Source organism: Scyliorhinus canicula, chromosome 11, assembly GCF_902713615.1.
Source record: "Scyliorhinus canicula chromosome 11, sScyCan1.1, whole genome shotgun sequence".
NCBI lineage: Eukaryota > Metazoa > Chordata > Chondrichthyes > Carcharhiniformes > Scyliorhinidae > Scyliorhinus > Scyliorhinus canicula.
The window spans coordinates 151,001,750-151,015,676 of record NC_052156.1 but is presented as its reverse complement, the minus strand read 5'-3'; the positions used below and the strand labels follow the sequence as shown (position 1 = coordinate 151,015,676).

The window sequence follows — 13,927 nt, the reverse complement described above, 5'->3', positions numbered from 1 at the left end:
GTTTTATATTTCAAACTGTAGATGTACCTGACGAATTATTCCTGTAATTCAGTATTTTTACATTCAGTCAGTGTTTTATGCTGTGAACTGCAGGAAGAATGGAACTGGTTGTGGTGTGGAACCTGTGTACAGAAAGTATCAGGTCGTCGGGACAGGGAATACAGAGAATATGGGGACCAGGGGGAGAAGAATCCTGATCAAATATCTCATTCCTCAGGGAGAAATGGTGGTGTCGTGTTAATGTCACCAACCTAATTACCCAGAGGCCCACCCTGGGGATATGGGTACAAATCCCATAATGGCAGCAGTTCAAATTTCAATTTGATCAATAAATCTGGAAGTGAAAAGCGAGGATCAGTGAAACAATTGTCGATTATCATAAATGCCAGCAATTCTCCTGCCAAATGAATAAGATAGAAAATCATCCAAGTCTGTGTTGTCTGCTTCCCCATGTAGTATTGAGTGGGTGGGTAGGAAGCGACAGTGGGACAGGAAGGCTGCTATAAACTAGACTCACACATCAAACACACGGCTCATGATGCAATTCTATTTATTATTGATTCAGAGACTAAGTACAGTCACAGAGGCAGTGATTGTGTCTACAAACAAATCAAAACATTGAATCCACTCCTGGACAGGATCACGGAGCATCAGCAGATTCACCTAGCAGCAGGGCAGCTTGTAGGAGCAGATGGAATAATATTTTATATTGCAAGGTGCATCATTCCAAGCATTTAAATTGTCTGGAGGGAGCAAGAAAGGTTGAATTCAGTGAAGTGAGCAGCTATTGTTCTAATTAGTTCATTCTTTCTGTTTTGAGAGTGTCAATGATCTTTTCATTTTAACCATCTGTTAATCCATGAGTAGAATTGTAAATAACCGGGTTTAAGGGTTATAATAATAATAATAGCTTATTGTGACACGTAGGCTTCAGTGAAGTTACTGTGAAAAGCCCCTAGTCGCCACATTGGCGCCAATTAGACTCCCCGGAAACCTCACCAAATATGAGCTCCCCCATTAAGGAGACAGAGAATTCTAAACCACGTGTAATTATCTCTTGTATAAAGTCTGCCTGTTTTGGTACCGACACGGGAGACCCAGGTGAGAGCTTTTGTGTACTGTAAATAATAATTTATCGTAATAAAACTTTGTTTCATTTAAACTACTCGGTATGGACTCCTTCGTGGTCTGCAAAACTGGCGACGAGGGTTCAACAGGTCTATTAATGCTGCTACACTGTAGGATAGGCTACCTAACCAACCCCACTGGATAAAGATTGTGGGGGTCTCCCATTTTGGGGTCTCTGTGGGGAGTTCTCCCTATTTTGGGGGTGCGAGTCAGCCCACCCTACCCCCCTCGGAATTGGGAGAAGAGGGGACCCAGAAATAACAGGGGTGGGGAGCTGATTTGCGATGCGGTGGCACAGTGGTTAGCAATGCTGCCTCACAGCTCCAGGGACCCGGGTTCAATTTCGGCCTCGGGTGACTGTGGAGTTTGTACTTTCTCCCATTGTCTGTGCAGGTTTCCTCCAGGTGCTCTGGTTTCCTCCCACAGTCCAAAGATGTGCTGGTTAGGTGGCTTGGCCTCAATAAATTGCCCCTTAATGCCCTAAATGTTCAGTGGTTATGAGGGTAGGTCCGAGGTGTGGGCTTAAGTAGGGTGCTCTTTCCAATGACTCGATGGGCCAATTGGCCTCCTTATGCACTGTAAATGCTATGATTCTATGATAGTGGAATTCAATTCCTTGCAATCCTCACCATGCTGAAATTTGCATTGCTGAGGATTGGTAATTGCTTCCTGATTTGCCTTCCCATCGGGAGCGCAAATCGGTAGCAATTCACCTTTGGTGGGAGAACATAGGTGGGATTCTCTGTCCAACGATGTTAGAATTGCGAATTGAGATCGGGCGGAGTATCGGATGCCAGCTGAAAATCGACATCAACGTCGGGCGCCCAACAATGCCGTGCTCCGCTGCCTCGATGGCACCGTAGATGCGTTCCATGCCCTGTGCCACCGTAGGCATGCAAATTGTACAGTAACGGCCGTTAGCATATCATTAACGGGCCAGACCCGGTGATCTGCGGCCTCCCATGATACTCTGCCTCCACCAAGCGGAAGTGGCACTGGAGCGGTTCACTTGTGGTATTTAAAAATGGAAACCGGGCGCCGTTGGTGCTGGGGGTGAGAGAGGAGGTAAGGTCTGATTCCAAAGACGCAACCATTGGCTGTCAGTAGTGCCCGTGGCTGTGGGGGCATCTGCCAGGGCTGGGTTTCTGGGTATGGGCGCCCATTGCCACAGCCCACAAGGCAGCCATCTGGCTGCGCAGCCCATTGACACCCCCTACCGTAGCCCGTGGTTTCCCACTGAGTCCCATAAAATTGTGGAGTACCACCAGCTGTATGGGTGCTGCCCCTCCACCCTCCCCAGCCCTACCCCCCGGGAACACAGACGACCCATCAACAGGATGGGCGTGGCCCAGCGCAGCCAATGGCCACCGAGATTCAGGCACCCCTCAGGTCACCCATCCGATTCGCTGCTCCACTGCACGGGGAGCGGGGTGCAGTTGGGTGTGGTTGACATCTGCCTTGCCACTGCAGCCCTGGTGGCTGCACTGAGGCTGCAGGATTGGAGCTGCTCAGGGAGGGCCCTGCACAACAGGAGCCTGCCCCAGAGGAGCAGGAGACAGCCGGTGATGATGGGGACCCGGCCGCCCAACAAGCCGAGGAGGAGGTGGGAAGGAAGCGTCGCATCAGGTCACGTGTACAGGGCAACGCCTGTCATCTGAGGACCTGCTGGACCGAGCGTGTCGCCGGCAATTACGGCTGAGCTGAGAGACTGCGACATTTTTGCCGGTTCATCTGGAACCGCAGGGATATGGGGGAGGATACCTGCTCCCAGTGGCCACAAGGTGACGGTCACCCTGAATGTTTATGCCACGGGGTCCTTCCAGGCACGAAGCGGGGACCTGAGGGATCTCCCAGACCTCTGTAAACAGGTGCATCTGTGTCGTAACGGATGCCTTGAATGCCTGGGCGGCACAATACATTACCTTCAACGTGGACTGAGCCCACCAGGTTGCCCGTGCAGTGGGATTCACCACCATTGCTGGCATGCCCCAGGTCCAGCAGGTAATCAATGGAACGCATGTCCCCCTACGGGCACTGGCGTATGAGGGGTGCCCATCAGTCGGAAGGGATTCCACTTCCTCAATGTGCAGTTGGTGTGCGACCACCAGCTGCACATGGTGCCCGTCTGCACCTGAGACCCGGGCAGTGTGCACGACACCTATGCCCTGGCACACTCAGCGGTGCCCGACACCTTCGAGGAGCTTCCCCGGGTGAGGGGCTGGCTGCTGGGCGATAGGGGATATCTGCTGTGGCTGAATATGACTATTGAGAGGCCTCCGGCCGACACAGAGAACTGCTGTAACGATGCCCATGCAGCGACCAGGGCATCATCAAGTGGTGCTGAAGGAGCGGTTCAGGTGGCTGGACCACTCTGGAGAGAGCCTCCAGTACAGCCCTTGGAGGGGCTTCCACATTTTGGTGGCCCGCTCCACAATATTGCACTGCAGAGGGGCGACATGCTGGATGCAGAGATGGAGGAAGGCAGCCTCCTCCGATGAGGAGGAAGGCGAGGATGGGCAGGACATGGAGCCCGGGCCGGCACAGGTGGCTGCACGATGTGTGTGTCAGGGCCGCCTCACAGAGGAAAACTTGATTGCTTCCAGGTTTGCCGACTAGGGGCTTGGACACACACCCCCCCCCCCTCCTGCATACCACGCTCCCCTATCTCAGCAACCCCATCCCCCTCCGAGCACCCTACCAGCTACACCACAGGGTGTTGACCCTGGATCGGTTGTGTCAGCAGGTCTGGTCAATGGCGCGGACGATGATGTCGACCGGCTCCGCAATGAACTCTGGTGCTCCGCAACGTATGACAACATCTGACTCCTACCTCATTGTGACATGCCACTGTCCACCAAGATGAACCGTGCTCCCCATTCCATCACACAGGTCCACAGTCCTGGATAGTGGGGGGGGGGGGCACCCACGCATCGCTGGCCCAGGCCCCCGGGGCCTAGGCCAGTGCCGTCCTCCAACAAACGCAACCCACATCGCTGGCCTCCCACACACCACGCCCCACAACACCACCCCCACCCCCACCACACCCACACCTAACAGTACGCCTTATACACCCAGCCCATTGCTCACACCCTGCAGACAGAGGGCCAAGGCAGGTCTGAATGTCGGTGAACATGTGTTTATTGGTGACAGTGCTATGTACTGAGAGTACCTTTTAAGAAATGGAGGTTTATCGAATAGCTCTAGTACCTTTAAGAAATGAGTGTTTATTTGAGAGCTGCACTGATGTCAGAGAGTGGGTGTAGCTGAGCTGTCTGTCTGCTTTACTTTTGTTTTAGGTTGTTTGCTACAGGTTTCGTTTTGAGAGCTGGATAGCTGCAGGCAAAGCAAGAAGCTGCAAAAGGATCTCTCTCTGCAAACTAAAGATTGTCTCCAAATCAATTAGGCGATTTGAAAGTGCTGACTGCTCTCAATAGTGAATTTAAACCTGACCTCTGTGTTAAAAAGGGTCTTTTGTCTTCCGGATGTTGTTTGGGAATTTATTAAGGATTATCTATCGAGTACTGTATTCTTTGGGGATTTATTGGTGTTGATAGTTGTTAAGATGTTTACTGCAGGTTTATAAAGTGTTAAGTGGTTTCATAAATAAACATTAGAACATAGAACATACAGTGCAGAAGGAGGCCATTCGGCCCATCGACTCACCACTGACCCACTTAAACCCTAATTTCCACCCTATCCCCGTCACCCAATAACCCCTCCCAACCTTTTTTGGTCACTAAGGGCAATTTAGCATGGCCAATCCACCTAACCTGCACGTCTTTGGACTGTGGGAGGAAACTGGAGCACCCGGAGGAAACACACGCAGACACGGGGAGAATGTGCCGGCTCCGCAAAGACAGTGACCCAGCAGGGAATCGAAACTGGGACCCTGGCGCTGTGAAGCCACAGTGCTAATCACTTGTGCTACTGTGCTGCCCTCGATGAGCTGAATAAACATTTTTTAAATTTAAAAGTACTGTAGATTTCTGTTTGCATCACACCTGCAGCGTAAGCTCATGTGCTCCCCATAACCACAATCTAGTAAAAGTTGTGGGTCAGGTGAATTCCATGGTACACTTTGGAGTTCTCTAAACCCTGGCCCATAACAAATTGGGGGCTCGAGGGGGATAAAAGTCTACCTGTTGGATTGGCTTCGTGAACTTAAAGACAGTGAGGGGTGAGCATATTGTGGGTGCTTTTCAGGTGGGGAGTGTGGTGTGGACAATGGCTCTTTCTGAGGCTCAGAAGTATTTGGGGGTGGAGATGGTCACACGCAGTACCTTACGGACAGAGACTAAAAACAGACTTTTAGATTTGGCAAAAACATTGCAGTTAATATTACCTGACAAAATGCGAAAATATGAGATACGTATGATGGTGGCTGAGCATTTAAAATTGACTGAGATACAGTCTGACGCATTAGGAATGGCAAAACTTCAGTTACAAATCAAGCAACTTGAACATGAAAAGGAATTAAAGCAGCTTGAAATGAGAGAAAAAGAAAGAATAGCCCGAGCAGAGCAAAAAGAGTGAGAAAGGGAGATACAGATCAGGGAAAAAGAAAAAGAGCGAGGAAAGGGAAAAAAGAGAGAGAGTTTGAACTTCAGAAAATGGCGATGAAACATGACAGTCAGTTAAAATTGGTGGACGTAAAGGGAAACGTACAGTTGGATGAAATGAAATGAAAATGAAAATGAAATGAAAATCGCTTATTGTCACAAGTAGGCTTCAAATTAAGTTACTGTGAAAAGCCCCAAGTCGCCACATTCCGGCGCCTGTTCGGGGAGGCTGGTACGGGAATTGGATGATAGTGATGAGGATAGTGAGAAAGAGCGTCATAGTCAAAGGCTTGGTTTCGATCTATTTAAATATGTCCAAGCATTGCCAGGGTTTGACGGGAAGGAGGTAGAAGCCTTTTTCATTTCATTTGAGAAGATAGCTAAACAAATGAAATGGCCACAGGACATGTGGGTATTACTGATTCAAACAAAACTGGTAGGAAGGGCTAGTGAAGTGTTTGCATCACTACTGGAGGAGGTATCTGGGTCGTATGAGGAAGTGAAAAAAAAACATCTTTGGTGCATATGAACTAGTGCCTGAAACCTACAGACAAAGGTTTAGAAATTTAAGGAAAGAATTTCGTCAAACGTACATAGAGTTTGAAAGGATCAAACAGAGTAATTTTGATAGGTGGATAAGGGCTTTGAAAATAGACCAAATGTATGAAGCTCTCAGAGAAATTATACTTTGAGGAGTTTAAAAATTCAATTCCTCATGTAGTGAGAACTCATGTGGAAGAGCAGAGGGTTAAAACTGTGAGATTAGCAGCAGAAATGGCAGATGATTATGAATTAGTTCATAAATCAAAGCTTGGTTTCAAACATCAGTTTCAGCCTGTGAGAGATAGAAACTGGGGAAAAGAGAAATATTCAAGTGGTAAAGGTAAAGGAGATCTGATGGGAGACAATAAAGAGAGTGTACCTCAGATTAAAAAAGAAATCCAGGAGGGTGGAAGAGAAATGAAAAGTTTCAAATGTTTTCACTGTAATAAACTAGGCCATGTAAAGTCATAGTGTTGGTGGTTGAAGAAAAGCACTGGGAAGGCTGATGTGGTAAAACAAGATAAGACAGTGAGGTTTGTTAAAGTGGTAAAGGAAAGCCCAAGTGAAGCGAAGGAGGTACAAAAGATTGTACAGCCTGATCAAGAGGTGATTGATAAGAAGGTGCCAGATGTCTTTAAAGAATTTACTTGTGTGGGTAAAGTTTACTCATGTGTATCAGAAGCAGGTAAATAAGTCACAATTTTAAGAGATACGGGAGCTAGTCAATCTTTGATGGTTAAGAGATGAGGAGTTATGTAGTTTGGGAGGAATATTGCCAGAAAAGATGGGAATATGTGAAATTCAGGGCGAGAGGAGTAGTGTTCCATTATATATGGTAAGGTTGGAAAGTCCAGTGAAGAGTGGTGAAGTGGTAGTAGGAGTAGTAGAGAAACTATCTTGTCCAGGAAGACAGTTTGTCTTGGGGAATGATGCGACTTTGGGAACATGTCTTATCTCCTCTCTCTCCCTCAGCAGCCACGGTGCGTCATTCCCAATTTTAAATACCACAAGTGAACCTCGCCGTTGTCACTGCTGCCTGGCAGAGGTGGAGCATCGCGGGAGGCCGGGGAATACCAGCTCATGGCTGTTAATGATTTGCTCATGGCGGTTCCTGTGCAATTTGCATGCCCACACCGCCACGCAACGCATTCAACTGCTGTCGAGGCACCGGAACATGGAGTTCCCTTGGGTGCCTGGGCCGGCCACGATTTACGGCTGATGCGTGATTCTCCGCCTGATTGCATTTTGGGGTTCTGGCGTTGCTGAACAGAGAATCCCGCTCATTATCTTTTTATTGTATTAATATTTTCTTTGTGTTTCAACCACCCTTTCTCCTCTGTGAGAATCGGACAGTAGCTGGCCAGTTGTATATTTTTTTTAACAAACATTTTAGGAAGGCATTTATGGTTTTATAACACAAAAGATATACATACAAATGTAAACATTATTCAGTGCGTACCACACCCCTCCATCTCTCATTGTTCCCACCTAAGCTAGACAAAAATAACCTAACTCCCCCTGCCCCCGTTACTGCCTAATCCCTCCCCTTATTGAATCTGCTGACAGTTTAGTTTTCCCTGAAGAAGTCAATAAACGGCTGCCACCTCCAGACGAACCCTAACGTTGATCCTCTCGGGGCGAACTTAATTTTCTCAAGTCTGAGAAACCCAGCCATGTCGCTAACCCATATCGGGGGCTTCGAGTCCCTCCACGCTAGTAAGGTCCGTCTCCGGGCTACCAAGAAGGCAAAGGCCAAAACATCGGCCTCTCTCGCCCCCTGGACTCCCGGATCTTCCGACACTCCAAAAATCGACAACCCTGGACTCGGCGGCACCCTTGTTTTTAGCACCGTGGACATGACATCCGCAAATCCCTGCCAGAATCCCCTGAGGATTCAGATATGCCCAAATCATGTGGACATGAGTTGTGGGCCCTCCTACACACATCACACACCTGTCCTCCAACCCAGAAAACCTGCTCACCTGGGTCACCGTTATGTGTGCCTGGTGAACCACCTTGAATTGTATCAGGCTGAGCCTGGCACATGAGGACGCGTTGACTCTGCTCAGAACATCCACCCACAGACCCGCCTGTAACTCCTTTCCCAACTCATCTTCCCGTTTACGCTTTAGCTCACCTATCTGGGTTTCCTCCTACTCCATGGGCGGGATTCTCCGACCACCCGCCGGGTCGGAGAATCGCCGGGGGGGCGGCGTGAATCCCGCCCCGCCGCTCCTACGCTGGTTGCCAAATTCTCCGGCGCCGGTTTTCCGGCGGGGGTTGGGATCACACTGCGCTGGTCGGGGGCTGTTGGCAGCAGCCCCCCCCAGCAATTCTCCGGGCGCCGATGAGCCAAGCGGACACCCGTTTTCAGCCAGTCCCGCCGGCGTGAAATAGACATGGTCCATCCCGGCGGGACCTGGCTTGGAGGGCGGCTAGCGGAGTCCTCGGGGGGGGGGGGGGGGGGGGGGGGGGGGGTGCGGGGGGGGCGCCACGGTGGCCTGGCCCGTGAACGGGGCCCACCGACCTGTGCCATGCGGGCACTCTTTCCCTCTGCTCCGGCCTCTGTAAGGTTCCGCCATGGCTGCGGAGGAGAAGAAACCTCCTGCGCATGCGCAGGAAACACGCCGGCGGTTCTGTGCATGCGCCAACTCGCGCCGGGGCGGCCCTTGGACTCGGTTGGCGAGGCGCCAACCCCGCTGGCATCGGCCTAGCCCCCAGAAGTGCGTGAACCACTCCGGCGTCGGGCCATCCCGCAATTGCGGGAGAATCCCGGCCCGTAAGTTCTTTGTAGATTTCCGATATCTTCCCCTCCCCCACCCCCATTCTAGAGGCTACCTTTTCCTGTAGCCTCTTGTGGCAGTGGAGGCGGAAAGGCTGAAACCCACATTTGTGCCAAATCCCTCACCTGCAGATAACGAAGCCCATTCCCTCCTGGCAATTCAAACTCCTCTTCCAGATCCTCCAAACAGGGAAAGCTCCCATCAATAAACAGATCTCCCAGTCTAACTGGAGCTGTTACCAATGCCCCAAACTTGTGTCCTTACATGAGGCCGCCTCTACACGCTCCCGCACCACCCCCCCCCCCCCCCCCCCCCCCCCCCCCCCCCCGGCCACTAACCACTCCCGATTATGGCTATATTTGCCGTCCAGTAGTAGTTCCTAAAGTCCGGCAGCGCCAGTTCCCCCCCCCCCCCCCCCCTCCGACCCCACTCTAGCAGCACCTTCTTTACTCGCTGAGTTTTACCCGCCCACACAACCCAGAGATCACCGCACTGACCCGATTAAAATAGGCCTTTGTAGGGTGTTAGTAATGGTGGGACCTGTGAGGGAGGAAGAGGGCCTTTGCACTATGTTTATATTTGCATGTACATTGTTTCCTCTGTTGTTGTTATAAAACCATAAATACCTCAATAAAATGTTTATAAAAAAAAGGCCTTTGGTCTAAAATTAGGGAGACACTGTAAAACAAACAAAACTCTCGGGAGAATCAGCATCTTTACGGTCTGTACCCTCCCCGTCAGTGACAACGGGAGCATGTCCCACCTCCGAAATTCCCCCTTCATTTGTTCAACTAATGGGGCCAAATTTAATTTATGCAGCTGCACCCATTCCCGTGCCACCTGAATACCCAAGTAACGAAAACTCCCTCCCAACACTTTAAACGGCAACTCCCCCAGCCTCCTCTCCTGCCCCCTCGCCTGGATCACGAAAACCTCGCTCTTACCCATGTTCAATTTGTACCAACGAGAACCAGCCAACTTACCCTAAGATTCGCATAATCTCCGCCACACCCCCTAACGGGTGAGAAATATACAGGAGTAGGTCGCCTGCATACAACGAGACTCTGTGTGCCACCATCCCCACCCCATCCCCCCACCCCCACCCCGGACAGCCTCTTCCAGTCCTTTGATGCTCTCAGCGCCATCGCCAATGGCTCTATGGCCAAGGCAAACAACAGTGCAGAGAGGGGACATCCCTGCCTTGTCCCCCAGTGCAGTCTAAAGTAGTCCAAACTCACCTGGTTCGTCCGCACACTCGCCACCGGTGCCTGGTACAGCACCACACCCTGTCAATAAAGCCCTGCCCAAACCCAAACCGTCCCAGGACCTCCCACAGATAATTCCACTCCACCCGGTCAAAGGCCTTCTCCGCGTCCATAGCGACGACCACCTCACACCTCCCTCCCCTTGGAGGCCATCATGATTACATTCAAGAGCTTTCTAGCATTAGCTGCCTGCCCTTAACAAACCCCACCTGGTCTTCCCCTATCACCCCTGGAACACAATCCTGTATCCTGGAGGACAAAACCTTAGCCAGCAATTTGGCGTTGACATTCAGTGGGGAGATTGGTCTGTATGACCCACATTGCTCTGGGTCCTTCTCCCGCTTCAGGATCAATGAACTCGAGGCCTGCGACATTGTTGGGGGAAGAACACCCCGCACCCATGCCTCATTAAATGCCCTCGCCAGCAGCGGGCCCAACACCCTAGAAAACGTCTTGTAAAATTCCACTGGGTAGCCGTCTGGTCCAGGGGCCTTATCCGACTGCATGGCCTCCAATCCCTCTACTACTTCCACAATCCTGATCGGGGCTCCCAACCCCTCCACCAACCCTTCCTCCATCTTTGGAAACTCCAACCCTTCCAAAAGCTGCCTCATCCCCTCCACCCCAGCTGGGAGCTCCAACCCAGCCGACTGCAAAACTCCTTGAACACCCCGTTCACCCCCGCTGGGTCCAAGACCATGTTTCCCCCTCTGTCCTTCACTCTTCCCATCTCCCTGGCTGCCTCCCTTTTCCTGAGCTGGTGTGCTAGCATCCTACTGGCCTTCTCGCCATACTCATATACTGCCCCTCTTGCCTTCCTCAACTGTCCCACCATCTTCCCTGCAGATATCAGACCAAACTCCATCTGCAGTTTCTGCTGCTCCTTTAACAGCCCCGTCTCTGGGGCTTCAGAATACCTTCTGTCCACCTGGAGTATCTACCTAACCAGCCTATCCGTCTCCGCCTGCTCCACCTTCTCCCTATGAGCCCGTATCAAACTTAGCCCCCCGCTAACCACTGCCTTCAGCACTTCCCACATCGTTGCTGCCGAAACCTCCCCCGTGTCATTTATCTGCAAATAATTCTGGATGGCCTCCCTCACCCGCCTGCACACCCTCTCCGCGAACAATCCTACATCCCATTTCCATTGCGGGTGCTGACCCCCCCTCCTTGCTCACCCGTAATTCCACAAACCTGCCTCCCATCCATTGATTCCATCTACACCTCCCGCTGCCGGGGGAAAGCGGGCAGCAGAATCAAAGATCCCTCCCACCCGGCTTACTCACCCTTCCAACTTCTTCCATCGGACAGGAGATACAAAAGTCTGAGAACACGCACAAACAGACTCAAAAACAGCTTCTTCCCAGCTGTTACCAGACTCCTAAATGACCATCTTATGGACTGACCTCTTAACACTACACCCTGTATGCTTCATCCGATGCCGGTGTTACATAGTTACATTGTGTACCTTGTGTTGCCCTATTATGTATTTTCTTTTATTTCCTTTTCTTTTCATGTACTTAATGATCTGTTAAGCAGCTCGCAGAAAAATACTTTTCGCTGTACCTTGGTGCATGTGACAATAAACTAAATCCAATCCAATGGTCCAACACAACAATTGCCGAATACTCGGCATCTACCACCCCAGCCAGCAAAGACCTGTTCAAAATAAAAATATCAATCCTGGAGTACACTTTGTAAACATGGGAGAAAAAAGAATACTCCTTCGCTCTTGGCCGTCCGAACCTCCACGGATCTACCCCTCCCATCTGCTCCATAAACCCTTTTAGTTCCTTCGCTGGTACCCTCCCTGTCCATGAACTCGACCGATCCAGCCTTGGATCAATGACCGCGACCGATCCAGCCTTGGATCAATGACTGCGACCGATCCAGCCTTGGATCAATGACCGCGACCGATCCAGCCTTGGATCAATGACCGTGACCGATCCAGCCTTGGATCAATGACTGCGACAGATCCAGCCTTGGATCAATGACCGCGACCGATCCAGCCTTGGATCAATGACTGCGACAGATCCAGCCTTGGATCAATGACCGCGACCGATCCAGCCTTGGATCAATGACCGTGACCGATCCAGCCTTGGATCAATGACCGCGATCGATCCAGCCTTGGATCAATGACCGTATTAAAGTCCCTCCCCCATGATCAACCTATGCAAGTCCAGGTCCGGGATTTTCGCCAACACCCGCCTCATAAACTCCTCATTGTCCCAGTTTGGTGCGTAAATATTCACTAATGCCACCGGTGTTCCCTCCAGCTTCCTGCTCACCATAATGTACCTAACCCCCGAGTCAGCCACTATACTACCTACCTCAAATGACACCCGCTTATTAATCAAGATCGCAAACCCCCTAGTTTCAGAGTCTAGCCCCAAATGAAACAGCTACCCAACCCACCCCTTCCTCAGCCTAGTCTTATCCACCACCCTCAGGTCTGTCTCCTGAAGCATTGCCACGTTCGCCTTCAAACTCTTCAGATGCACGAACACGCATGCCCTCTTGACCGGCCCATACGGCCCTCTCATGTTCCATGTGATCAGCCTGGTTAGGGGGCACCCCGAATCCTAACCCTAACACCCCCCCCCCCCCCCCTCCCGCCGATCAGCCATCACCCTTCTTAGACCAGCCTCCAGCCTGCGTCCCATGCCTCTTCAGGCCCACCCTCGGGAGTCCACCATCATCAACCTCCAATTTGTCTCCAAACGCCAGTCCCTCCCCTGTCAGTAGAACAATTCCCCCCTCCCTCCCCCTCCACCCCATAACAAAATAATAATCCGAGCACCCCACAACAAACTTATCACCTGCTCACCCCCCACTGCGCTTCCATGAGCTAGCCTGCCCAGCTAGTCTGGTATCCCCCGCCCATGAAACCAAGCATCCTACCCCCCACTGATCTCCCTCCCCCTTGCTCAAACATACATATGCAAAACATAACAATCCCCAACAAACACAAAGAAGAAAATTCCACCCACTATCCCCCATATTAAGAACAAAGTTCACCTGCATACAATACTGAGCAACGGCCCAAACGTTGGTACAAAAACAATACACACAAAACTTAAAGAGAAAAGACGTTTTGCAGCATAGGTACAAGTTCAATGTCCTCCATCAGCTGCCAGTCCCCTGTCCTTAACAAAGCTCATCGTCTCATCCGGCGATCCAAAATAAAGTTCTTGACCCTTGTAAATGACTCACAAACTGCTGAACTTCACCCCCTTCTTGAAGAGGGCTGATTTAACTTTATTGAAGCTCGCCCTTCTTTTGGCCAGTTCCGCACCCAAGTCTTGGTAAATATCTTCCCATTTGCAGCTCCTCGTCTGCCTGGCCCACCTCAAGATCTGTTCCTTGTCCAGGAACTGATGCATTCGTACCACCATCGCCCTTGGCGGCTCATTCATCTGTGGCTTCCTTATAAGTGCTCTGTGCGACCTGTGAACCTCCAAGGGCCAAGTAATGTACCTTCCACCAGCAGCTTCTCGAACATACGCCCTACATCCGATCCCTCACTGCCCTCTGGGAGGCCAACAATCCTCAGGTTCTGCCTGCACGACCTGTTCTCCAGATCCTCCATAAGATCCCTCATCAGATCCATCTCCGCCACCATCACGGTTAGCTGGTCCTCGTGCTCAGC

The 13,927-nt window shown here is 51.0% G+C and overlaps 1 protein-coding gene across 1 annotated transcript in view; it reads right to left on the bottom strand.

The window, feature by feature from the left end:
• Positions 1 to 533: 533 nt before the first annotated feature.
• Positions 534 to 13,927, bottom strand: part of LOC119973503 (lectin-like) — a 28,680-nt gene continuing 15,286 nt past the window's right edge. Inside the window, exon 6 of the mRNA XM_038811738.1 lies at positions 534 to 743. Within this exon, the coding sequence (XP_038667666.1) occupies positions 664 to 743 (80 nt within the window). The 3' untranslated portion in view covers positions 534 to 663. The remainder of the gene's footprint in view (positions 744 to 13,927) is intronic.